The 27775-nt window shown below is 42.8% G+C and overlaps 1 protein-coding gene across 4 annotated transcripts in view; it reads left to right on the top strand.

Moving 5' to 3' along the window:
* Positions 1 to 27775, top strand: part of il1rapl1a (interleukin 1 receptor accessory protein-like 1a) — a 150971-nt gene that overhangs the window by 87395 nt on the left and 35801 nt on the right. For all 4 annotated transcript variants that reach the window (XM_068705047.1, XM_068705044.1, XM_068705045.1 and 1 more), the window contains exon 6: positions 15665 to 15739. In XM_068705047.1, the coding sequence (XP_068561148.1) occupies positions 15665 to 15739 (75 nt within the window). The remainder of the gene's footprint in view (positions 1 to 15664; positions 15740 to 27775) is intronic.

Below are 27775 nucleotides of genomic sequence, written 5' to 3'. Positions count from 1 at the left end.
ACTGACATGGAATAAAACAGCCAAACATGACTGCCATCAGACCTCAAGTCTCCAGTGCTTTTTTTTTTTTCCAGTACCAGGACAATATTTATATATCGCTTTTATATCATTTGTTGTTGTTTTTTCACAATAGGCCAGAAATAGTTAGATAATGAATCACTACGTTTGTGGGGTTTCAGAATGATACTGATGCGGCTAATACAGCTCTTACTATCACAGTAAAGGTCAAAGCAAGGTGGCATATATTACTTGGCCACATACATAGCTCTTCATACTTACGTGGCTTCTCCGTTCACCTCTCATGCTCAGTTCCCTTCCTGTTTTTCCCTCTCCGTGTCATCTTTCAGTGCGTCTCCTCCACCCTGCGCTACTTTTCCTGATATTTCAGTTTGCCTCTTTTACAAACATATTGTCTCGCTTTTTTTTGTTTCCAGTCCACGCAGCAGCGCTGGCCAGGGAGTAGCGTGATAGCGCGCGTGTGTGTGTGCTGGTGTGTGTGGGGCTTTCTGTAGGGTTGTAATTGCTGGTTGATTTGTGGTCAGAGAGGGTCAGACATTCTGCAGAGAACATGTCAGGCTTTTAAAAGCAGAGAAAGAGAGCCCAGCCCTGCACCCGTTTAACCCCGACCACCTCCAGGGAGGTCAAAGCACTCAATCAGCTCCTCCACTTATATTAGCTTAGGATTCAATGTAAAGTACTGGCAAGAGTGTGGCTGCTGGTCTAGTCTAGTGCATGCGTTATTATTTGTGTGCGCCTATTGTGTAGACCTGTTACATACTGTAAACAGAAGCTTAAATGGAGAAGAGCAGAAAAGGAAGTAAGGGATTTCAGATGTTTAAGTCGATGGTGTGATGTGGAAAAGCACAAATTGTGATCCTGGGATTTGATCAAAATTAACTTAATTTTTCCGGGACAAATACCTGCGGCTTTTTAGCATGTGTGTGCTCACTCACTGAAGTTGTCATATGAGACAAAGCTCAACCATTAACGCTAACACACCACTGTTGTAGCCAAATGCTTAACTCTGACCTTGACATTCTGTTATTACAGTATATAACTGCATCAACTCTTTAGCTGCAGCGGTAACTTCCAATAATTTTGTATGCTAAAATGGCAGCTTTTCAGCTGTGTAGCGAAATATTTTTTGTAATTAATGAGCGCAGATGAAAACATGAGCTTGCAGCCTAACAATTGGCCTGATCTGTCCCCCAATCAGAGTGCATGGAGTGGAGAAGATAGCCTTAACAGTACAACTAATTAAAGTCCAGGAACAATCTTCTTGTGCCTCAATCCATGGAAAGAAAAAAAAACACACTAAACTTTCTGCATGTGACAGATGTTCTTTCACTGTAATAACCTCAGGTCAGCACGATAAAGATGGTCATCAGCTCCTTCATAACCACTGGTCCACATTAAAACCAGTAAGATGATATTGTGAAAAGCATTTCATCCAACGATTGCCTTCGGTTGGCATTGTGTTTTGTTCCACCTCGAACATAGTGTACATTTAGGAATTATACCACACAATCTAAGAAATATGAACGATTAACATGATAAAAATATTGAATTCAAAGTATTGTTTGCAATTCGAACTTCATTTATAGCAAGATATCCTAGTTTTTCAAGGAAAACAATCAAAAAAGGTTCTAACTGGACTCAAATGATGCGCTTACTTTTCTCGGCCACTTTGTGTCACTTTTACCAGAAAAATACAACATTTTTGTTGCCACAAACGCAACACTAAGAGAACATGACATTGGCAGTCAGCTCTGCTGCTTGTGGCTAAATGGCCCCTCCTGTAGCTGGTCCCACAACCGCGGTGTCATAATGAGAGATTAGGAGTCGGGGCCATGGAGGAAGTGCAGGAGGAAGTGATGGATTCGGTCCAGATGGTCCACCAGTGCAGGCAGGACAGCAGGAGCTCTGTTAACACTTTTCAGCACTACTGCATACAGGCACACACGCAAAAACTGTGACAATGCTAACAATAAACCCCACCGCTCCTCACTGTGTGCTGTTTATTTTATTTAGCCACATGTGTCTCTTAATGATGTCATCAAGATATGACAGCGATTCATTAGCTAATAATAGACCCTACATGCCTTTGGCATATCTGCAGGGAATCTCAATCTGAACCTTTTCGCGGATGCTGTGGCAATCACAGCCGTGACATTTCCTATTAACATTACATTTTTACTTAATTGATTACAAAATGCACACAACTTTCTTTACGAGTGTGCAATTTCAGTGAAAAGAAGTGGTGCTTCTGTCTCGTGTCCAAAGAAGGAATGCCGTGATGGAGGCCTTCCCTCTTTCACTCCAGGATCAGCAGAGTCTAATGGCTTCTCATCAATTCCTCCTGTCAAGGGAAGTGTGTGTCATGACTCCTGTAACTACTTCTGACACGAGTGATGGAGCACTTGTTAAAGTTGCGAGATTCCGCTGGAGTTTGAAACCTTTTTTTGGATATAAATCTGTGTAGCGGAGATGGACAGAGACAGTGAGTGAGGGGCAAACAGACGAGGGGATGAGTGAAAAGGCGAGACAAAGAGCGCCTGTGGTTTAGACGTGACAGATCGGAGAGAGCGGAGAGGGAGGGGGGGGGAGAGAGAAGCTAATGATCTCCATCTGTCTTAGAAGGCTGGGAGAGAAGAGCGTCGTTAGGCTTTTGGAATAAGGCGAAGCAAATAAACACAGGATTTGCAAATCTCACCCTGGCACCGTGTTATGTGACTGGCTCCGTTTGAGTCAGCTGGTAAAACTTAGCTTAGAGACACTTTAGGCCATCAGTTGTGACATGCTAATGATTGCTGCTCTCCAGTAACAGAGCTTGTGTAACAATATGTTTTACTGTATGCCAGAGTCTATTTTAGTATATAGGTTTTCATATCTATATACAGTATCTCTGCTAATGTATGTTTGTGCATTTCAGTTTTAAGATCTGAGATGAGACTGCTGAGTTTCTAATTGGAATTTGGCACGGACACGACGTCTATAGTGGCGCTTACATCAAGAAGAGGGAGTGTGAGACCATTAGTGTGGCCACTCATGCCAGAACAAAGTATTTGTTTGTGTCTGGCTAGAGAAGAATACCTTCTCTTCTGCTTTGTCAAGTTAGTTTTTTTTTTAATTGGATAAATGTCAAATAACCTGAAACAGTTGGTCTCACACAAAAAGACTTAAAAAAATTATATATATATATATATATATATATGTATATGTATATATATGTATGTATATGTATATATATGTATGTATATGTATATATATATATATATATATATATATATATATGTATGTATATACATATGTATATTATAATCGCAGGAAAAAAGGAAAAAACTTGCAACAACACAAATATAAGGTACCTCAGCCACCTTCAGCACCCGCTACTCCTAAATGTGGATCAGTCAAATGGGTCTCCGTTAAACCTGAAGCTTTTGCATACGTACCTGTCCAGAAGGAGCAGAAACCTCAGGACCATAAAATAGAGATGCAGTACATAGTCTGTCAGAGGCAGTATTTAAGCGTATTATTTGTATCCATTTCAGATGATAAGCATGGCGCTGGACTGCAACGACTCCATCGGGTAGAGCTCTTTGCAGTTCCTCAGCTACTGCATTTTATCTCGAGGTTGACATTGACGTACCATCTTGCAGTGAGCAATATAATTCAGCTTTTTTATGATTCGAAATATAAAGTGTTATTAGTGTTGCACGCCATGCCTGTTAGCAAGACATGCAGGATCAAAATACAGCTGGCAAGCTTAGTCACACACACACCCCCGTCCCCCACGACTTCTGTCACTCTGTGTTGTCAAACAATAAAGGAAAAATGTGCAAAATAAATCTTATATACATGTCAAGTAGAGTAAACTGAAGTTACAATATAGACAAGTTCATTTTACATGTGTGCATTTATCACAGAGTTATTAAACACGGATTAGAATCAACAGTCTATGTTGTGTGAACTGCTGAGGTTGCCGTGGAGACGGTTCAAAGGGAGCTGGCGGAGCAGATGGCAGTGAGGTGACCCTGCAGGTTGCCTTTCTGTTCTTCTGTTACTTCATGTAAATCTCAGCCCTATATGTGTCACCTCAGGTAAAGCCTACTGGTACTACCAGTGTGTTTACACTCCTGGTTAAAAAAAGAAAAGAAAAGAGAGACACACACGTACACACGCCCTTCCAGTGGGATGGTGCACTGTGCGTGCTGGTTGTAATGTGCCAGGACTGTGTTAATCCTGTCCCTCAGGTGTGATCCACCTGCTTTGGCTTCCCCCCCTGCCGTTGACAGGGTTAGCCTCGTCCTCCTGCTCTGACCGAGTAACAGAATGGACACCGCGCCGCTTGGGCTTCCCTCTGAATTGCCCACAGAGATCGGCACTGATTAGAGCGCTAATCCCCTTTTCATTGCCCGCTGTAGGGAGAGCTGCAGGATGCTTTGTTGGTCAGTATCTGCCTTGTCTGAAAAATGTTTTTTTTTTCATCTCTAAGCAGTGGCGCATGTCAACGCCCCCCCCCCCCCCCCCCCCCCCCCCCCTGTCTGCCTATCTGCATAAGCTCCACACAGATATGTTTATTGTACATTTTACGCCTTCATTTAGCTTCTTTATCGCCACTCCCCCGCCGAGGTTCCGTTATCTGAGGCAGACAGGAAGGTGTGTCTACAGTGTGCGTTGTGCTCGCCTGTTAGTCCGTGTGTGTTTGCAGGGATCAGGAGCCAGTGTGTGCACCAGGTAGCCAGGGTGTGTGCTGATGTCGCACACCGGCAGAGGTTTAGCAGCGACCTGCATTATTGAATGTGTACACGATGTCTGTGAGCCGAGCCCTAATGGAAGAACGGTGTAGTGTACACTCCGCCCATTGGGGAACATAAAAGTTCACACTGATATTATCCAAGACGCACTGCACAGAGTACGCCGGGGAGAGGCAGGGGCATAAGCTGGGACGAGTGCGCAAGAACAGAAGATAGAGTAAGAAAAGAACTGGAACGGTTCACTGAAAGGTAAGAAAGAGTGTGAAGGGACAATTCTGGGACAATGACAAAAGGATGAAAGGATGACAGCGCAGGAGAAAAGGCCATGCTTCCAAGTGAGATAGAATAAAAGGAAATATCACTCTGTGCTACAGTGACAGAGGTTAAGAACAGAGCAGAGTCAGAGAGAGACCGTTGAGCTCAGAGAGGGCACGAAGCAGTCGGTGCTAAGCTCGCCCACCCAGATTGTTGATATGCCAATACTGCATCAGCAGTAGTTGAGGCTGGAGTCTAGCAGACCCTGGACTGTGAACACCCCGTCAAGTTCTCCTCTCCATCGTCCTGGCCTCCTCCACCCCTCTCTGCCGTCTCCCATCACGCCTCTTTGCCTGCATCTACTCTCCATCTTTGTTTTCTTTCCACTTCACAGCCGTCTAAGGTCCCAGAAGCAGTGATATTCAACGCTTGCTCATAAAACAAACACAGACATACACAAACTGCTTGTGGTGCGCCCTCCCATTTACTCATATCCATTTGAACTTTGAATTACATCACAGGTGCACGCACGCTCCGTTTTTATACGTCCTCACGGACGCATAACCCTGTGAAGTTCAGAAACGCTCATCGCAGGCCTTCTCTCACAGCAATTGTAATTGCCATTCATCTACAGATGCATGGGTGCACACTCTCAGACGCACACTTCCAGGGGTTTGAAACATGCAGACATCCATCCCACAGCTTCTTTGATGTATACTACATTCAAGCTTTTTTGCATTCATCTGAAGGCAGCAGGACAGATATGTCGATAAATCGGCAGCCTCCTATTTGAGTAGCGCTGCCCTAAAGGGCCGTGGCATTGGCTGTCCACTAACTTCCTAAAATGATTCGCAAATGACACACAGTTTAATAATCCTGCGCATCACAGCCCCCTTTCCAATGAATAAAGAAAAATCAACCGTTTGTATTTTATTCTTGAAATGCTGCTGCATGATATTTTAATATGTAATCTAACAATTACAATGTAAAAAATGCAACAGAATTATGACAGAAATAGCGTAGGATTGATGAAATCACACAAACTGCTTCCCCAAGCTATTTCTTTATTTATTCATTTCTATCATCTGCCTCTGGCTGCAGATTTCAGGGGATGTGTGTGTTCAGGTTGCGCTGATCTGCACCGTCCAGACAATACGATTTCATGCGTCACTGTGATTGCCACCGCTGTTTCAGAGCCATGAGACCGGTAAATGTGAGATCTGAGAGTGTATTTATTAGTCACCACACCTTCCGATCCATATTGACCTTCACCCAGCCTTTTTGCACTTTGCGCCGCTGCACACACACATGAACTGAAATAGCAGGTATGGTTGGAGATGCCTGCACAGTCTGCGTGCACGAGACCTACCGCTTTGCACTTGTTGTTGCGTGATTATGATAGGGCCCCAATACTGTATGTGTCAGAGAACGCTACAGACAGTAAGGAGAGATGGGTAAGGTGCGTGCGTGCGTGCGTGCGTGCGTGCGTGCGTGCTTGCGTGCGTGCGTGCGTGCGTGCGTGTGTGTGCACATGTACAGTAAGAAAGGAGCGAGACAGAAAGACTGAATTTGTTGCACAGGGTTTTGCCGTTACTGTACCCGCTTTATCAGTGTTATTACTTTCATTTCATTTCATTAAATCTGGAGACAAAGTCGTTATTGTCATTTTTCTCCTCAACTATGACGCACAGGGGAGACCGTAAAGTCTCGAGGACACCTCTTTCTCTCCTCTCCCCTCAGCATCCCTGCTCTCTGCTCGCCATTCTGTAAACAATAGACCCATAAAAAAAAGCTGCTCATTCATTTCAAACACTATTCACATTCCCCGACTGCTTAATTGAACCTCTTACTGTGAATACAATGCAAGTTCCTCTATCAACCTGCGTAAAATGTAATCCCTGTTGAGAGTCTGAAAAAACAAAAGCAAATTAAGACCGTCTTAATGGGGTTGCTTTTTTAAGTCGAGAATAATACTGTGTTGTACCGGGTGGAGGCACATACTTCCTGAGGGTTTGTTTTGCGCAGCCACTTGAAGTCTGACACCAGGTGATTCTTTGGCTTATTGATGTTGAGTTATAGATAAAAGGCCTGTTAAAGTTTGGGAGGGAGGGGAGGGGGAGCCTGCAGACAGCTCTCCCGTAGGAGGAGACGGGCGGTAAGATTATTGGATGGAGCAACGGCATTTAAAAGGGGCAGAGCTCTGTCGGTCGCGCACACACACACGGGTACGCACATGTACGCCCGCATACACATGTACACCCACGCACACCATGCTGAGAGGGCAGAATCGTGGTAAACCTGCTGCAATCAATAACACATTTTCTCAGTCTGTTCCCTTCGCGTCTCAGTCCCTATCGCCGTGTCACTCTCTCACTTCGTCTTTGGCTTTCTCGAACAGTTTCCTCCTCTTTTTGTCAAATTCATCTTCACGTGGTCGCCATAAAGAGCTTATTAGGTAATGATTTGTTAAATGTAGTTCCCAATTGGTTAGTTAACATGCTCTGCAAATGAGCACGGAACTGACACGAAGGCAACCACTTTTAAATTCCTCTTTCTTCTTCTTTCACAATGATATGGATTATTGAGGCCTCACAGCTGGAACCCTTCTTTGAACAGCTTGATTGCTGCCGTGTTCAATCGTCGGACCGTCTCTTAGAGAGCTGCTTGGTCGTAAAAACTCGAAGGGGCCGCTGTTCCGGAAGGGGCCAATTGTTCTCACTTTTTTCGCGATGATGGCCATTTGAAGGTGCTAGCAACTATGATGCAGGAACCTGTCTAGTCATATTCGTGGGGGGAAAGAATGCACGCTCCCGTTGCCTTTGATGTTGAAGTATTTCAGCTTTGCCAGAGGCAGAGCTCTTAGAGAGCACAACAGTGGTGGACGGTGGGTGAGCGTGATGTGGTTCAGGATGACTATAACTGCTTTTATTAGCTTCCTCTGGATGACACCATCCAGCTCACTGCTCAGCTTCTCTCATGTGGGAAACGGCCGGGCCGGGAATTGAATTCCTTATACTCTGAGGTGACTTTATAAGGGAATCATACAGGGTGGTTATTGCACCATCAGGAATGTAATGAAACTGGCTCAAAGGTGACAACAGTACAGAGGAAGGTCACTGTTAATATATGGTGATCTCCTGCTGTAGAATATAGGAGTCTGCCAGCCATAGAGGAGAACCGAGGCTTCTCTATTCAAGCTTAGCGGTCTTGGGAGACTCACGAGGACTCTGTGTTTGCTCAAGTCTCCATCCTCCTATTTTTACCTTTCTCCACTAGCTTGACTGCCTTTGTTGGTAAAAAATGCTGAAAACCTTCGGGAGCCAAGAGGACAACACAAGCCTCTGTTCACAACCTCACAGTTGTGTGCGTGTGTGCATGTGTGCGTGTGCGTGTGTGCATATGTGCATGCGTGTGTCTGTCCATGCATGAAGTGTGTGTGAATGTCCTTTGGTCCATGTGTATTTGTATGCCTGTACATGTACCTGCTCACCCATATACTGTATGTGCCAGGAATTTATACATTTGATTCTTTTTCTTCTATTTTCACCGTTTACCATCAGCATATTTCTCTTTTGCAAATCCTGCCCTGATTTATTTTTGCTTCATTTAAAGGCAATTTCTGTAATTTCATCACAATGTAAATATTCCTATGTTACTGTAGATGTCACACAAATAATATTAACTCAAAACATATTAAAACCATAAATGCAGCCCTGGGATTAAAATGATTATGAGGATGAATGTACTTTTGCTAAATTAAAACATAACACAAATCTATGTCGTTCATAACTGGACTTTTAACGGTAATAACTGTGTCTGTGGGTTACAGCACAACAAAGTAGGAAATAACAACAATACACACAATTAAAAAAAGACACCATTTAATTTCGTAGCCTATTTAAGCACACATATCAAGGAAACATCAGCTAATTCTGCAAGTCAAGTACCAATCAATTATTTTGTGAAGTATTGATTTTTTTTTTTAATTTCACTGATTATACCTTGTATTAAAAATACAATCAGCCTTACACCCAGCCCCACAATTTGAATGGCTAACCAAAAAGGCCCAGTGATCCAAGTATCTCAGCTCCATCCTTAATTCATTAATTTGCTGTTTCCCTCCAGTCAGTCACCCAGAATAATCCATCTGGAAAGTCCAGTGAGCTTTTCCGCTACCAAGCAGAAATGGGATTGTGGATGACTTATCACAAAGCTTATATCCACAGAGTCCCACTCTGTGTTAATGTATCCACATGTAGGCCTGTGCACGCGCACACACACACACACACACACACACACCCACACACACACAAACAGTGAAGCATAGCATCTCAGGCTTTGAAATGTTGAGAACACAAAGCCAGCCACGCTCTAAATTACTTTGCAAATAACGCACTGCATGCTACATCTCTCCCACAATTAGACATAAGCAGAGGCTTGTGCATATGTTACAAGTTGCTTGACATTAGAAGTATGGCATACATTCCAAGTTAAAGGAACACAGGCCAACTGTGAGAGTTTACAGAGACACGTTGTGTCACCCTCTGAAATTAATTCAGCCTGGTTTGCGGCAGAGAATAGACAATGCCTCTGCCCTGAGGATACTCAGACATCAATATTTTATAGGGAATCATTGATCCCAGAGCATAAAATTTGCTCAAGCATACCATTCTGGCCATTTTGGTCCCCCAAAAACACATATTCACACAGGAGACTCTGCTCACAGACAACCATGTCATACAGTACATGTCATACCAAGACAGGATCAAGGAGGAGGAACTCGCTAGAGTTGCCAACGTTTACCAATTCTCTTACCAGCAAAGCTGCAGCTTCTGCAACATTTTGTGCTTATAACTTGTCCTCAAAGTTTGATTCCTATCTTCCTTTGTCCACTTGTCAAAGTGTCCTGTATCAAGACCCTGCTAGCTGTACTAGCTATAACGGAAACTCAATTGGAGTCATTATTTTGTGATACAGAGGTTGGCATTACATGGCTATAATTTGTTCATAAGAGACAGGGATACATATGGTGATGGAGTTGCTGTTTATGTTCAGAGTCATATTCCAGCCAGACAGTGTTATCACTTCATGATGAATGAAAGAGGGGCTCTGTGGCTACAGGTACATCTACCACATTAAAAACCTGTATTAATCAACGGTTGCTACAGACCAACATGTTTGGATGTGAAATATCTTAAAGCCATTTGTAAAATACCATAATGCAGCTGATGGTAGCAGTGGAATTTATTTTATGGGGAATGTGGTATTACAATATCAACTTGCATTGATCTAATTTGTAAATGCGTGCCTCCACAGCTGTATCGGTAGCTCTGGGTTACAGTGATCATAACTTGGTTGCAGTAATGAGAAAAAGCAAAGAACCATTCTAAGATAGAATATAAAAGGTCTTACAAAGGATTCAGTCAGGAGTTATTTGAAGAGAAGACAAAGAGTGGAGCTGAATGTATGTAGCGAAGATGAAAGCCCTTAATGTGTTTATGAAATTATTTATGGGTATTGCAGATAAACGTGCACTCTTGAGAAAGTAGACTGTTAGATCAAATGGTGCAGATAGAAATGGAACCTTATTGTAATCTAAGAAATGCTGTGACCACACTTTGAAATTGATGAGGCTACGAATGATGATGCATTTCAAGAAAGCCTTAAAAGGGTATTTAAAGCAATTAACTGCATGAACAAAGAGTAAATTATTAAAATGAAGGTTTAAAATATGTATGCCTCACTATATGGAATTCACTGGCATAATTGTATTGTGGTATGTAATGTCATGTTTGAATGTATATAATATATATTTGTTTGTGGCTTCTGTGTCAGACCCCAGCTGACCTCACGTCGTCAGCTAATGTGGATCCAAACATATTGAACTGTCTTTTTTAAATCATTTTAAAAAAAAATCATAAATATATTTTCTAGCGATGCTGTCACAACCTTTTAACAGCTCCTGTTTAATTACCTGTTAATGCCTACATGTGAATTAGAGGTAACTTGAAAAGCGTTTCGTCCGTTCCGGTAGAAAAAAGCTGTATAAGTGCAGTCCATTTACCATTTTCCAAGGACGCGGGAAGTGAAAATTGTTTAGCGCCAACCTGCAGGTGGTACGGACTGACAACTGTCACATGAATGCAGCATAACAGTCTCACAGCATAAATCTGACACATTTTCCTTGGGCCATTTTTTTAAATTAAATTAAAAAATATATATATTTGTGATTTCTTTTGAAGGAGCATATACTCCTACAGGGATGGAAATAAAACCTGATTCTAACATTGAATATAGCATATAATCACAGAAGGTTTTCCATTAAAAAAAACGAGACATGATACATCCATTACTTATCCCACAATGCTTTAACAATCTTTTATTAAGTTAACAGCTCACCAGATATATTTGCATGTTTAATTACCTGTTTATTTCGACAGTTGCTTAATTCCTGACTTTGCCTGCTAATGGCAATCAGAGACTCTTTCCTTTGTTCGGAGGTGCTCGCAATCCTCAGTATTTTTAAGCCCCCCCGCCCCCGAACCGTGATAATTGATGTATTTCCCATAAAGAAGTAGTAATTAAGATAATGAGATTTTCAGAAACAAGTGTAGCATGCCAAAACGATGGGGAGCGTGTTTCTTGACTGGTTCACTTTAGCTTTATAAATGTTCCTGTTGTATTCTCTTCCTTTCACCAGCTCCACTGTTCTTCTGCTGCTGGCTGCCTCCTATCTGTGTTCTCCTTACCACATCTGCTTCCCCTCTCGTCTCCCATAGACAGCTTGTCCTCATTTGTTTGCCCAGTGCATAATTGGCTATAGGATCACCCATTGTGTAATTATGTATAGCAGTTTGATATGTAATTAAAATTGTATCAGTATCCAGTGTAATTTGTGCTGTGTGATTACCTATTAACAGTGCAAACAGTTGTGCCTAAAAGCCCATGACCACCCCCTCTCATTGACACGTCACTGTGCGTCTCTGTCAGTATTTACATACCAGCAGGTTCTACGTCCGCCCCAAAACCTCCACTCTGATCGACACATAATAAACATTTCGGTCTTCTCACATCAACACTTCCTCCTGACAGCTTAGAGAATCGTTAAATATGTTATCCTGCAGCCTTGAACCAAGCACTTTAGAAGACCACGCACTCTACATCAGACAAGACCACGCACTTTACTTAAGACAAGACCACTCACTTGACTGCACATCACAGTTAGCTCAGCAACATTGCATGGCTTGTTCCTCCCAAATACAGACACCAAAACAGAGCAGGGCTTTCAAAGCGCTTGTTAGAGCGCTCTTATAATAAGGCTAAAGAAGAGGGCTTGTGAGGACACTCTAAGGGAACATCTTAATGAAAGCACCAGGCTACAAACTGGCCTGAAAAAGCCGCCTCTGCAAATTCACCACTACATAATTAGACGTGCCTGAGAGCTCTGCTGTTGGGTGTAGCCTCTGTTTTATTCAATAAAGGTTTTTTTTCCGTCATAGCTGGTTTAGGAAGTGCAGAATTAGTGTTTGCCTCCTTAGTGCGTCCGATTTTAAGCAGTATGTGTGCTGGATTTGTGTGTGTGATGCTCAAAGCCAGGTCATACCCTTCCTCTCTGACCCACTATGAACATGTAATGCATTGAGTTATTCCCATGAATCAATACATTCAGCACACTGCACACAGAGACGTACCTGCAAGCCTACGTATATATGTCAAACATGGTCTTCCCTCTATAGCCTTATTAACACTCTATTATGATAAAAATGGTCGAGTTCTGAACTCATTTTAAAACAAAAGAAGAAATTCAAAGGTCTACAATTATATCAAACCCGTCATGCTTGCCAGCAGAGAAATGTGGGCTATAATGAGCTTATCATGCCCCAATTTTTCCTCATGATGTAATGCCATGGCAACAAAAGATAGCGTTGTGAGTTTGAGTGTATATCAGTGATTATACCAAGCTCAAACAAAGTGTTAAAATCAGCAGAGAGAGTGTTCGTTGGACTTGACCTTTTAAAGTAAAGGTGAACGCAAATAGCTCTGTAATTATACAACTGTTGAAGTATAAGTCTACAAGTGCAGGCCTGACTGGTTTCACTTGATCCTGCTGTGCTGATACTCTGCCATCTTATATGGACTAGAGGTCCACAACAATGTTAGCACAACTCGCCATCATGAATACAAGTAAAAAGAAATGTCTTTAACAAAACAAAAGTTTCATTTGTTTTTTTGGAACTGAACTAAAAATCACATTTAACAAGACAGCACAGTGGCTTGACAAAGGAAAAAAAAAATTGCACAGTTTGCCTGAAACGAGGGCCTTGAACCCTGGCACAAAAGGTGTCACTTTCAGATTAGAGGCACTGATCCGAGTGTTCATTGGCCGAGCAGCTGCTGGGTTTATTGCTGGACTGTGGGAGACTCAATGAATATTTCTATTTTGAATTTTGTTCTCTTTGTGAAATCTTGCTTTTGAGAGTTAGCAATACCGTTCACACGTCAGTGACTTACTGTCACGACTCATTGTCATGGTAATGGAATTGCGCTTTTGGTGGTTGAGCCGGAGTGAATGCACTCACAGAACAGTCGACTCTAAAAATGTGGGCACATACAGTCATACTGACGACACTCAATCACAAGAACAATGTGTTCTTACATAACTCTAAAAAGCGATCTGGTCCAGATGAATTTGTAGTTTGGTCTGGATCCAGATTAGCGCCGGACTAGCGCCGCAATAAAGCAAAAATCTTAGTGTGTTGCAAAATAATGCAAAATAAGGAAAACACATTCATAAGTGAAGCCAGCATAAAGATGAAATAACTTAGCCTTTTCTTTTCTTTTCTTTTTTTGTGACCAACTTAGTATTGGTTTACCTATTTTCCCCCTTTGTATTCATTGGAATGGAGGAGACATTACATATTATGAGATTCAAATAAATTAATTATTGTGTTGACATTGCAAAATACATCTTCATCTGTTCAGGTAATTACATATGCATTGAAAATGTACATAGTTACATTCACATAGTGACATGGAAAGAAATACAAACATATTTAGTGTGAATATTACAGAAAGAGAATGTACATCTAGGAGAACCCAAGATAAGCACATTGGTGAGCTATGCCCTATAGCCAAAAACTTTGAAAAACAAATTCAATTGCAGTTTATTTTGAAATATAATATTATAATAACTAATAACTGTGAGCTCTGTTTTTCTTTTGCGTTTTTTGATTGTCCTGACAACACTTTGATACAGTTTGTCCCCACCATGATTTAACCGTATAGTTAATAACTTTGTCTGACATGTGAGAGAACTCACAGCACTGTTGAAGTGCTTATGAGCAATGAGATAAAACTTCCATCTGCTTCAGTGCTGCAGCTCCAACGTATCAAACTTTGAATATGTGTGACTGTGTAAGTGTGAGGCAAGACAATGCTTGGAGAAAAAGCATTTAAGCTGGAGTGCGAAGCTTTTGTCTCCCCCCTCCGTCAGTGAGAGTAAATGCATGTCGACGTGTGTTTGCGACGTAGGCCTGCAGGTGAGCTCGCCGCATCTCCCCAGGTGATCCAGGTCTGTCCTCGCCTTCAATTTTCAAGTTTCTTTTTTTCTCTGGAGCATCCACTCCAGAAACGTATCTTGGGGGATTCGTAGGCCATAGCCTAAGTGTTCCCCCATAGCTTCTGCATACTCCCAGCTAATGCTCCATCGCCATGGTCTCTCCTTTTTTTACCAACTGTATTGAGACAGCTATACACCTTGTGTAAACAACTTGAGTCTACAAATAAAAACCAGGACGGCTAAAAGTGGTCATACTTATTTAAAGTGGTTATGCGTTATAGTGTAAGAAAGTCGCCCCAGACATATAAAGAGAGCTTTCCCAGGCAGCGATATTAATACGTAAAAGTCCCGCTTTAAGGACGTCCAACATATAAACACGACCCCCTCCATTTCTCTCCCTTCATGTTACTGTTTAGTCATGTATGTACAAGACCCTCTTTCTGTTCTCCTAACCCTTGACCCTAGGGAGCGCAGAACACACAAACGCTTTTAACCACAATAAAGCAGCTGCATGTTCTGTCATTCCCCAGAGGGCCGACTTCAGCAGCAGGTCTGACATCCGCCGTATGGATGATTAGCATCATTAGAGCGTCAGCTGCTCCCTCTCACTCACACAAACACACACACACACACACACACACACACACACACACACACTCCATGATGGCTCTTCAAATGCCTAACACTCATGCAGATTAAATGGTGGTTTGTTCTTGGCAAAGCAGTGATTAATTTATGATCAGAAGTAGGTCAGATGAATGGAACCCAAGGTGTAGAGACACCAGAGAGCAATGTGTCTGCACCCAGAGCAAGTTGGAGGAATGAGGACAGACAGAGAGGGAATGAGCATTTATTTATGTTGAAGAGGAGGTAGGAGAAAACTTCTGTCTGTGCTCTGTGTTCAACATATCTGTAAGCAGAGGGGGATGCAAAGGAAAACATTGAGAACCAAGTGCAAGAAATATATTGGGAACCCACTAAAAATAGCTAAATCAGAATAAATCCTCACTATTCTTCTTCAAAGACCGCTTGCATGTATTGTTCCTTTGTCTGGTATAATACTATATTTAAATTGTCTTTTCCTCCTTTTCAGCTCCTTTGACCGACAAGCCGCCAAAGATCCTGTTTCCCTCGGAAAACAAGATTAGCAACATGGAGCTGCAGCTAGGTAAGAGCATCATGGGATTTCCTCCAGCTGCAGTCAGTACTATCTGTGTCATTTCCAAATGACAGGAAATGGATGACTTTACAAATCCTCTCCAACGCGCCTCCAGGCGCCGAACACAGATTGATGATGGCACTTTTATTTGCTACAGAAGCAGCAAAAGGATAAAACAATTGTTAAAGTGTTTTCCATATATGCAAATGGTGGGTGCTAATGTCCCTAAGGCTGTTTTGTCAACAATGAAGAGCCCATATGGTGCCAGGGTTCCATACGCTGGCTCGCCACATGGAAAGGCGGCTGCTTTCAGTTGCCGTTGTTTGTCTTCTTTGACGTGGGGTCACGATGGGCCTACCATGTGTGCACGCGTGCGTGAGTGAATATATGCGTGTTGGTTGTGTTTGGGCTGTTTGTTGTTTTTTTTTCTGCGACAGCATATTGCTTGATTTCTGGGCACAGTCCGCCGTCCACATGGTGCTCGCCGCTCTATGAATGGCTTGCGTGTCTGTCGTGGCGAAGCCGATCGGACAAGACTGAGAGGTCTGGAATGCGTGAGGGCTGGATGAGTGTGTGACGGAGAGAGAGGAGGGTGGGGACAGAGACAAAGAAGGTGCAACGATTCTCCGAGAGGTTGCCTCTTGTCTCGTATCTGATGCTGTTGGAATCCAGGTAGTTCATTTAAAATGCCTCCACGGTTGGCCGATCAAGAGTGAAAAATTGCTGCTGTTGATAAACTGACAAGCGCGGCCACACGTGTCAGCATACTCACACCCGTGCATGAACAGGTTGCACAATGCACCCTTCAGCTATTTGTGTCTTTGTCTTGATATTGCCGGGATTTCAAGGAAAGCTTTGTTTCGTCCCATCATGCTTTCTAACAATTATTAAAAGCCTCTCCGACAGGTATTTCTCGTATACGCTTTGTGTTTTCGTGTGTTGTGATGTGTGTTAAATGTTTCGTGCACTTAATACTGCAGAGTGATTTAGTACTGCAGTTCCATAACATTTGATACTTGTAAGCGACATTTTTAAAAGAAGAATCGTCTAAATCGCTGCAAAAGAGATGGAGATATCCTGACTTTTGGTCCCAGTCGAGCTCCATAAAACTATGGATCTTGCATTTCCCATAAAGCAATTCAATAGTGTTTATTTTGTGTATGTGTGTAAATGCAGTTCAAACGCCATGTTCCCAGTTTGAAATGCAGTTTGTCTCAAAGCCCAAGCCATGGTAACCCGGGTGAGGGTTAGTTTTTTGACAAACAGCCCCCATAGAAGACATTATAAAACTGGCTAATTAGTGACAAATAACAGGCCTTGATATGCGAAACCAGTGGAGTTCCCCTCTAATAGGGTGGTACACGAGGGCTTGACTATGCCATGGCAAAAAGATAGTCAAAGCAAGGCAATGAAGGAGAGAAAGAAAAAAGAAAGTGTGTGCGATGTTGTGCAGTGAGCCTCCACACTCCCAGAAGAGTGTCTAAAGCCCAGAGACACCGAGGTAAATATTTTACAGCCGGGCTCCATTTTGTGAGCAGAAAAGTTGTCTCTCCCTCCAGACGAGAGTTTCTATTTTGCTTTATTTATTTATTCTCCTCTTCCTTAATATTTGTTGAGTCATGCCCTAAGCAGCTTTATGGAGCAACGTGGCAGATTTATGGTAGCCAGAGCGTGCACAGAGAGAGGCTGGTCCCTTATGGCAAGTGGGAGAGAGAGAGAGAGAGAGAGAGAGAGAGAGAGAGAGAGAGAGAGAGAGAGAGATGGGATCCAATGGAGGCTTGTGGATGGGCAGTAAAATCAGAGCCGTAAGCAGAGAGATAAATCTGCAACACTGCCAGGAAACACAGCCCCACTTTATCTCCTCTGCTGCTGCAACCAGTGCAGATCTCAGACAGCCGCCATAACAGCCAGCTTTACACAACACACACACACGGACATAAATAAAACACGTATGTTACATAAGCTCTCACAGGGATGTAGCGGGGAAAACGTAGAGGACGCTGCAGAGAGAACACAAAGGGAACTAAATTAAAGGAACAAGAGTGTTCGTTAAAGCATGAGGATTGTGTGTGTTGGGAGAGAAAAAGATGATGGTGGAAATGACAGAGACAGAGCGTGTGTGTGTGTGGGGGGGTCTTGTCAGAATGTCCCATCCCCTGCTATCCAAAGGTCTCCTTGCATATCTCTACCACTGTGCTCCTTTCAGCTGAGGGGCCAAAATCCCACAGCTACAGATTATGTCACTCTGGACTACACCACCACCAAATCATCACAGATCTACCAGGCCTCAGGGCCTCAGGAGTCCTCAGGTGTGTGTGACTGTGCTAAGACTGAAAGCCGCCCTGTTTTCCATCACAAATATTGGCTTCTGACGGATTTACATTTTTACTTTTCAAAGAGACAAAATCAAGTTTGTGTAGGATGGTTTGGATTTCTTCAGCGGCCATCTACTTTCTCTGTTGCCAGATTTAGTGCTGTCCCCCAGTGGTGAGTTGGTTGCAGTCCACTTCTCCAGAATAGGAGCATGATTCATATTTTTGGGGTTTGAATTTGTGTGTATGTCAGAAATACACAAGCTTACAGTATGCAACCTACAACACAAAGTTCCAAATTTATAACACGCAGACTCACTGACTTGGTGTTTATTCCCTCGAGATGATTTATCATGGATTCGCCGTCCCGGAGGAGAGTGACGGAGGGAACCAGCTCGCACTTACGCAGCGCTCCACTCTGAGCATCTCTCCGCCTAGCTAGCTGTCCCTCTTCGTCACATACACACTCATGCACTGATATTCGCACATGCCCCCGAAGCACTCGGGGTGGGTAGGTCACACTCGCTCGCGGCACAGTTCTCAGTGACTGCAGCATAATTGTAACTGATAGAGGATTTTACTGTCCCCCAAAGCCAGCAGATGGGTGCACTCTAGTGGAAAGGAATTAGAATCAATTATTTCAGAGAGCAGGACTCAACAACACGGGATGGGTGGCCAGAGGATGATGACTATTACATCTATTTTACTTCAACATGCGCTATGTGGAGACACACACACACACACAACCACACATCTGTAATAGACTTAGACTTTTTTTGTTTTTGTTTTTTTCCATTTCAATCGAGTTGCGCCAAGTGGATTAGAAGTAAATCCATGCAGGGCTTTCAAGCAGAGTTCAACTTTGGTAAACTTTTGCAAACAGTCTTGACGTTTTGGGTAGAAGAGATCCAGAGAGTCTGAAATGCAAGAATATATCATATTATCTGTGTCACACCATCCCATTTTTTTTACAATATAGTATGCCAAAAAGGTGCTGCATGGTTGTCATGCAGTCATCAGAAGTCTCTTTAATAAAATTGGTTAGCAACCAAGCTAGCTAGCCTGCTAACAAACAAATAGCTAGCTTAGCTTGCAGGCTATATTGGCCAGCCAATACTAGCTTGTGACCAGTGTTGGGCAAATTACTCAGGGATTGTAAAAAGTACGTATTACTCCTATAAAAAGTAATATTACTTTCCTTATTACTTGGTATGAAAAGTGATGTTACTCTTTATATTACTACATTGCTTTCGTTGTGTTACTGAGTTACTGAGTAACTCATAACTGCCCAACACTGCATGCCACCTGCTGGCTAAGATGTTACAGCTTGCCAACCACCACTGTATGTCACAGAACTTGCTGCACCACATTATTTCATGATGGGGAATGAGTGAGACACTATTAAAATGCTGCTGCTTTTTGCTTACCATAACTAGCTCTTTTCACTTTAAAGGTGGGTATTTTCCTGTTACATGTTGCTATGACTACTGTATGGCCAAGCACATTAGTAAAGCAGTCAGCAATAAAGACGGGGCATTTATTTTACGTTTATTTGTATAGGGACAAGTATGTAGCATAAACCAAGGACACACACCATGGCATTTATAGCGTAAGCTTTTGCAATGCCTGTGTTGTGTGTGTGTGTGTGTGTGTGTGTGTGTGTGTGTGTGTGTGTGTGTGTGTGTGTGTGTGTGTGTTTGTGTGTTTGTATATAGTACTACTGTAGCTTTGACTTTTGTCATTTCAACTGATGATATGCAGTTGTATCACCATCTATAAACCTATAACAACTCACTCTTCCAGGTTCTTACTCTCTCCCTCCCTCATTTCTTTTTGTATCTGTTCCTACATCCTTTTATCCCTCACCTCTCTTCACTGCTTCACATGCTGACCTCTGCTTGCTTGGAGAGTTGATTTACATACATTGAGGATGATTTCCCAACGGCTGTTGGAAGTGGTTGACACTTCATCTTCTCTTCTATTATCTTCTCTTCTCTTGAAGAACACCTGGCTGTTTCACCACGCACATCAAGGGGTGAGGGGTGAAAATGTAATTGACATTGCTCTGGAGAGTTGATAAAGGTCAACACAGAGTCACTTCACTAAATTACGCTCTTTATTGACACATTCTCTTAAGGTTCCTTTCACGTTTTTGTTTTTTTCAGCTCAGATCTGCATGAAAGAAAGATATCTGTAAAAGAATGGGAAACGTTGGTGATAATAGGGTTGGTAATAGAAAGGATGATAATCTTACAGAGAATCCATAAAAAAGACAAGAGCATGTGACCCTCGGTGCTTTGAAACAGACACATTGCTCATTTATTGATATGAAATCTATCAGAAGAACATTTCTAATTAACCAAGTACATGTATCTTTATCTTTAAGGGAGGGAGAAATGGGCCATAAGGCACTTTCCCAATTGTCTGTGTCGCTGTGGATATGTTAATCTCTTGCGATAAATGACATATTTACATTCTAACACGGAGAGAAAAATTCAGCCCTTAAAAGTCACACTGCAGATGCGAAGGAATAAAAAGTGTCATCATTTAATTTGGTTTTAGTCCTACAGTGACCCAGCGTTAAGTAAGCCGTGGCGACCGGTATGGTAACTAGTGTGTCAGCGAAACAAAGCAAAATGTTTAAGTGTGTGAACGGTCATCATTAATCACTGAATCCGGGGCTGAGAGCTGGAGCCTGCTGTATGATAAATGAACTAACAGCGCCTCTACACATGCCTAACAGGGAAGGAAGAGGGAGCATAGGCAGGGGAATTAGAAAAACACACCAAGGCAGAGACAAAAACAGCACCACATAGCAGGCAATAAAGACAGACGCACCTCCCCTCTGCTGTGCATCGCATACAGCTGCTTGTTTATTGCCGCCTTGACATTACTCACCACAGCCAGTGAGGCCGGTAAGAAGATGCAAGAGAGGTGTGAACCCATTCTGGAGTCATACCAGGCTCCTGGTTATTATTCCTCTGAGGCACCAGGCTGACGTCGGACTGTCAGGCGCTGTCTTTGAGCAGCTGCAGTTTTGGCTGGCGTGTCCAGCTTCGTTGGTTTTAATAGACCTTATCAGCGGCCGTTAAGCCGATTCAGCATGTTGGCGGCATAGGCAGTCGCTTAGAAAGAGCTGTCTTACTGGCTGCTCGGCCCAGCAAATCAGTGATTTCATCCATTTGGTGCGGTTTCTCCTTCGTTGTTTTCTTTCTTTTTGACTTTTACTTCTTCATCTGGCAGCACAGAACAGCAGTGCAAAGCAAAGCAAAACTTTTACAGTGACAGTGCCAACTTTGCATCAGACACATTCCTCAATTCGCATCCCACTTAGTCTGCAAAGGATTTGACTTGCATTCCATTTAATTTAAATCCAATCTTCTTGTGTATTAAACCAGTGAGCATCATAACTCCAGGAGGCAGGAAAACCGCTTCATGAGGGTTTATTTGAAGGTTTGGATCGCAGAAGACTTGGCTCCATCTTATTAGCACCTTGTTGTTAACCTAAATGAGTTTTTTCTGTCCGTCTTCCTATCATGCAAAATGCGCATGCATGCTGGCAAGATTGTCTGCAGCAGCCTTTGCCGTAAGTGCTACTTAGAAGACGCGAGGTGATGTGAGGTGACGCATCAGTGGGGTTTTTGTCAGCACTTTCTGTTTGGTGTGTCAGGTCCTTCAGGTCCGCCCACAACTAGGGCAACAGATCTGCTTTGTCTCTCTCTCTCTGGCCTGAGCTCAACTTTATGCTTGCCGTCAGAGTGCATATTCAGTTTGGTCAGTCATGTGCTTGTGTGCTTGTGTGCTTGTGTGCGTATGTGTGTGTGTGTGCATGTGTGTGTGTGTGTGTGTGTGTGTGTGTGTGTGTGTGTGTGTGTGTGTGTGTGTGTGTGTGTGTGTGTGTGTGTGTGTGTGTCAGTATTTATAACACAACCGTTATCCAGGCCGTCCAGAGCAATTGTGTTAAATCAGTCACCGGTAACACTTTCTCCACCTTTTAAGCCAAAGGATGTCTTTAGAGAGAGATGATTTAGTTAATGGTAGCTTTTACCTCGTCTGCCTTTGATGCTCAGGCTCACTGACAGGTAATCAAAGAGAAGGAGCATCCCACTCATCCCTGCATCACACTGTGTTTGATACAACAAGGGCAGACAGGAGGAAGAGACAGATATAATGAGACGCTCTTCCTTTGCAGAGGGTCTGTCGCCCGTTCATGCTCTTCCTCCGGTCACTGCCACTTCTGTTTGGTCAAGGTGGAGAGGGGATGTCATCCAAAAGTGCCACTTGACATACAGGCTGTATACAGGAAGTGCAGTGAAAAATGAGTAACCGACCCAATAGGCAGAAAGAGATGGATGTACAGTAATAAGAAAAGATGGAGGAATGATGGAGGAGTGAGGAAAAAAAAGACAAGGATAGAAAGAGATGGAGGGAAACGGGAGTGGGGGGAGCTGGCACTGGAATGACATGCATGAACACCAAAGCGAGCAGGGGAAAAGGCGGCTTTGCCATTCACTTTGAAGCTTGCTCCACTTCTGTCTGTCTTACGTAACAGAAAAATGAAGAAAAACAAGTGCCCAAAAAAAAAGAAAAAAAAAAAAACGAGGCAGGGCGGAGAGAGAGAAAAAAGGAAGGCAAGACAGAACTTCCAAACTTCATTTCTCTGATGTTTCCGGCAAGCGAGTCGCCGTATCTGGACGCTGGAGTTAGTCGCCACACCAAGCTTTGGTGTTGAGTGAGGGGTAAAAGAGTTAGCGGAACGAGAGGGAGATCAGTCAGTGGTGTGAAGGGAGACAAGAAAGGAGGGTTGAGAGGAGGCTGTCGGACAGAAAGAAGATAAGGAGACAGAGGGGAGGAATAGAGGAGGAGGGAGGATAAACAGAAAGGAGAGGCGAGGGACCACACTGAGCATTTGAACCCCAGAGAGCTATCTCAGCAGTAGCTCTCCATCGCTGTGTTACATGAGCCAAGTCTCCATCCTCACTGCTGACAAGTGTTTGGAGACCAGCTGAGGCCCCTCACATACGTCTGTTCTTCATTAACCAAAGACGACCTCCAGCTGGAGGCCGCGGCTCCATCCAGTAGCGAGGAGCGCTCTTGCACTTTAGCTAACACCTACATTACGGTTGCCCTCTTTCTGCTGTACTGTTCCTTTTTATTTATTTTTTATGACAATCAATCTTCATGATGTCACCATCGCCCACGGCAGTCAATGTTGCTATGGAGATCAGTAGATCTGCACCGAACTGCTGCCTTAGGGAGAGTGTACTCAAGCTCACATCGGTGCATGTGTGTGCGTCGTTGTGTGTGTCTTGTGCACACGGTTCATCTTTAATTGCCATCTGCAATCTGCATCCTGAACACAGTCAGTAATTCGAGAGGCCCAGCGTGGGGTAAATAGCTGAGACTCATTTACAAGTGTGTTAATGGACTTTTCTCTATCTTTGTCTTTCTTGTTTCCCTTTCTCTCCCCCGCTCTCTTCCTCCTACCAGTCCTCTTCTCTCCCCCTCTCTCTTTCTCCCTCCACATAGCAGTCACTCTCGCATCGTAACAGTAGAAACATACTGCAGAGCAGAGTAGCAGCAGCAGTATAGAAGTGGTTTGCGCATCATTTGCATAATTTTATGTATAAACGCACTGTTTTAGGTGGATAATTATCTTAAATTTTGTCATTACCATAAACATTGTTGTTGGATTGATTGGACTGATTTTGAAGAATAGAAGTTAACAGGCCCAATGCTAGCATGTGGGGAGGGGGGGTGCTTTCGGTATAGCCAGCTGAAATTAGTTTTCTTTGCTTTTAGTTTACAAAGGTTGTTATTTTCTGCTAATTCTCAGAAATATGCTCAGGATGGAAGAGAAATTGTGGTAAATTTGATATAAAATTCACTAATTTGCCTAGTGAGAGGAACCTTCATTTCCTTTAGCTATTTCAGCCTTGCCTTGCAATTTCTAATTTTTCCTTTCTATTCTGCTCTTTCTTCCTACCCGCTTCTTTCCTTCCTCCCTTTACTGCTGTCTTCAGCCCCTGAAATGTGTTATTAGTATTAAACAATGGCAGAATAGGCATTTTAAGTACCAGCTTTACTTTCCCTAATAACTACCCTCCATGGTAATAATTACCCCCTAGGAAACACAAGAAAAAACCCTTCTTGGGTTGCTAGGCAATAAGCGTGCAGCTGGGATTGTGTGTTTTATGTCCGTGTGTGGGTGCACACTTACTTTTGCATATATTTAGTTAACACATCATTGCATTGCTTTCTTCTCCATAGTTCAGCTTGATTTATGCTTTCCACTTTACTGACAGCTTACACTTGTTTTATAAATGACCAAAGCAAAACAGAAACGGTTTATTAAACAATTTCTATTTTATTGTTGTTCGTTTACATGGTATTTGGTCGCTGCAATCATTCCTCCTCTTCATACTGGATGTGAAACCCTTCATAACACTACGACACCGTCACAGATAAAAAAATCAACACAGTCCTCGTCCTGGGCAAAAAAAATGTATTCTAAAGGTCAATCGAGACTTCCACAGTGAGTTAGTAAAATCAAGTGGTGTCCTGACAAAATGTACCTCCGGCTGGAGGCGTCCCTTTGCTGCCGTGCGGCAGAGAGACCCTGTCCTGGGAAACAGAAAAAGGGAATTTTGAACTAAAACCTTTGCTAGATATCCACTCAATGTGTGCGACTGCTGAGGCTACATATTAGCTTCATCTGAAGTTTGTAAAGCATTTTTGCGCAGAACAAGAACTGTGGATTTTGTCTCTTCTCTTGCTATAAGTGGGGTAGCGTTAGTAAGGAATGTGTCTGCTCACGGCCAGTATGGAGAGGAAAACGATTACAGCTACTCACGATTACCTCAACTCGGGATATCTGCCTATGTTGCATACTAATCCAATACCAGTGCTCTTTTTACCCAAGTTGAACCTAATTGGTTTAATTGTAATGCCCAGTAGGGTAGCACATGGCCAGGGATCATGACTTAATGCAACCTGTAAAGGAACGGTTTCTAATGACGTTGATGAAGAAGCATTTCTGTCAGGATTCAAGTTATTTTAGCATTTTGCCTTCAGTTGGTAGTGTGGAGGAACACCTTTGTAGATAAGTCAAAGTGAGCACGTTGCAGCCATGTGCATTACCAGGACAGCTAAAGGAAACTGTCTATAATGTGGATTGGTAACGTCTGGCCGATATTTAATACGGTCAATATTGGTGTTGATACTGATCCAAATTCAACCACCGATCAATATATGTAATCTATCCTGTAATTCTGCCATTCCTGTAGGCTAATAACATTCCCCACATGTCACAACAACACATTCGTGCTGTCATTAATACCACTTAACTGGCTCATCTTAAACCAACATTGATCTCAGATACTCAATGTGTATGCGACATTAAGTGAATGGATTGGTTTTGCTCTCTAAACTGAAGATGCTTACCGTTGTTCTTTGCCTCCTTTCACATGGATGAGGTAAATATTCCCTAACCAGACACAATCTGCATCGCGTTGACTTGAGTCTCGTCTTTTTTATATATATATATATATATATATATATATATATATACCTGTCTTCCCTCAAGCACATGAGATGCATGTGCTTCAGACATGCTAGTAGTGCTACCAGGAAACTAGTCTCATGTGTGCAGCCTTTACTGAATTCTGTCTCACGGCATGTTCTCTATGTTTCAGCTGCACCGTGGAGACAGACACGCTTGTGCAGTAGGGCGTCTGCAATTATGCCGCCTGATTCCAACCAAAACAGAAAGCGCTTCATTTAGTATCCTGAGTAGACCCTTCACCCAAGTGCTGCATCATCATAATCATTATCGTCATCATCATTGTCATCACAGTGTTTTTTAGAACTGTAAAAAGCTTTTTTGTGATTAGCGCTTACGGTCAGGGAGAACGTGAAATGGCATTGTCTTTAAAGGGACGTTTTTTATACCAGCATTGGCTGTTTGTTCAGACGCTTGAAACATCCTTAAAGCCTGCCTTGTGTTTGTCAGCAAAGGTAGAATAAGTGTGACCTATATTAATAATAATAATACATTTTATTTGTATAGCGCTTTAAAAGGTATACTCAAAGGCACTTCACATGGTAAAAACAGAAACGATAAAAAAAGGGGGAGAGACCCTGCCCCCCCCCCCCCAGGTCCGATGCTTGGACAGAGTAGGGGGGAGGAAGGAGGTTGGCGTCGGCGGATCGGGGGAGTGTGTCGGTGCAGGAGGTCTGAAAGGTATGAAGGGGCTAGGTTGTGAATTTTTAACTGTATTCTTTGGAAAAAAAACATTTATTACATAATACAAAAACATTTTACTTGGAAACTGCGGTTTGTGACTTATATCCTAACAAGTCAGCTTTTAACCAACTACTCCGGTACTGAAATCACTCCATTGGCTACAATACAGAATCACATTCAAAACCCTTCTAATAGTCAATAAAGCACATAATGCATAATGCTTTGGCTCCTCCGTGGATATCTGACTTGCTCACTGATCAGGCCTCTCAGGTCATAATGTTTTGCTGGTTAGGTGTATGCTTGTGTACATATATTGATGTTGGTTACCTATGTTTTCATGTTAATGCCTATGTGGTATTTTTATTCTTTAAATGTAAAGCCCCTTGAGTTTAAGTGTAATGAAATGTGCCATATACGTAGAATTGCCATTTGAGGCAGCTGCATGGGTCATTTTGGAAGGCACTAATAAATGACATATTTTGTTGGTTTAATTATTCGGACTTTAAGACACTCCTCCGGGTCTGATGGTGACCGAAAGACAATGTCACACACTTCTCCCCTCTCTTGCTCTCACCTCCGGTTTCTGTCACTGTATATCTCAACACTCAGAGGAGATGTTCTTTAAATTCCTGTCGAGCTCTCACCATCTGTCCAGTGCCGCCTGCTGGCATCAGAGCCTGTCTGTCGGGAGGACTCGGTGGTCTGTGCCGCTAACAGCCAGCACAGTTTGTTTGAATTTGACTCTTTCACGTTAATCCTCCACATCTTCGTTTGTCAGTTGACGGTGTACGGGCTTTATAGATAGGGCTCATCTTTTTTTTTTAATTCTTAATGCACAATCTGGGTAAAAAGGGAATTTAAAAATGCCACTTGCAATGCAAACACTCACACATTTCAATTATTTATTTTATTTGTTAACTCTTTTTTTAAATGACTTACTTAAAGGCACTCTGGCACATAGCTTGCAATTCATTTTTCACATTATTCCCTTTACTTCCTATAACTGTAACCACAGCACACAACGTCTTCTTGCATATCTTGTTAAAAATGATTAGAACAAATAATTGACCCCTCTGTTTAGATGAGAACATTATTATCGTCTGGGTATTTCTACTTTATTCTCCATCCTCTATCTCAGCTCCTTCTTCTGTACTCTTCTGTGCATTTAATTATCAGTTGTGATGTAAGTGTGGCCTTTTCTGTATGAGGTGTGGCGAGGCACACAATAACTATCGAGCATAAAACTCCACTCTACTCGCTTGCTTCTATTTTAATCTCCTTTCTCTCCTGTTCTTGCTTAACTTGTCCCCTGCGCAGTGGCTTTCTGTAATCGCATGCACTCCCCCATTAGAGATAACATGACCTTTCGAGTGTTGGCAGTTTCTTGCGTGACCTTTGAGAGTGAGGCAGACTGAGAACAGCTGTGGATCGCATGGAGCGTAATGTGGGGCTAAAGTGGACTTGATCAGAGTGAGGCTAGAGAGGGCC

The sequence above is a fragment of the Cebidichthys violaceus genome, unplaced genomic scaffold (genome assembly GCF_023349555.1).
Source record: "Cebidichthys violaceus isolate CVI_PGR_0920_01 unplaced genomic scaffold, fCebVio1.0.p SCAF_11, whole genome shotgun sequence".
Classification (NCBI taxonomy): domain Eukaryota; kingdom Metazoa; phylum Chordata; class Actinopteri; order Perciformes; family Stichaeidae; genus Cebidichthys; species Cebidichthys violaceus.
Note: the sequence above shows the minus strand (reverse complement) of the source record. Positions and strands in the feature narration are given on the sequence as shown.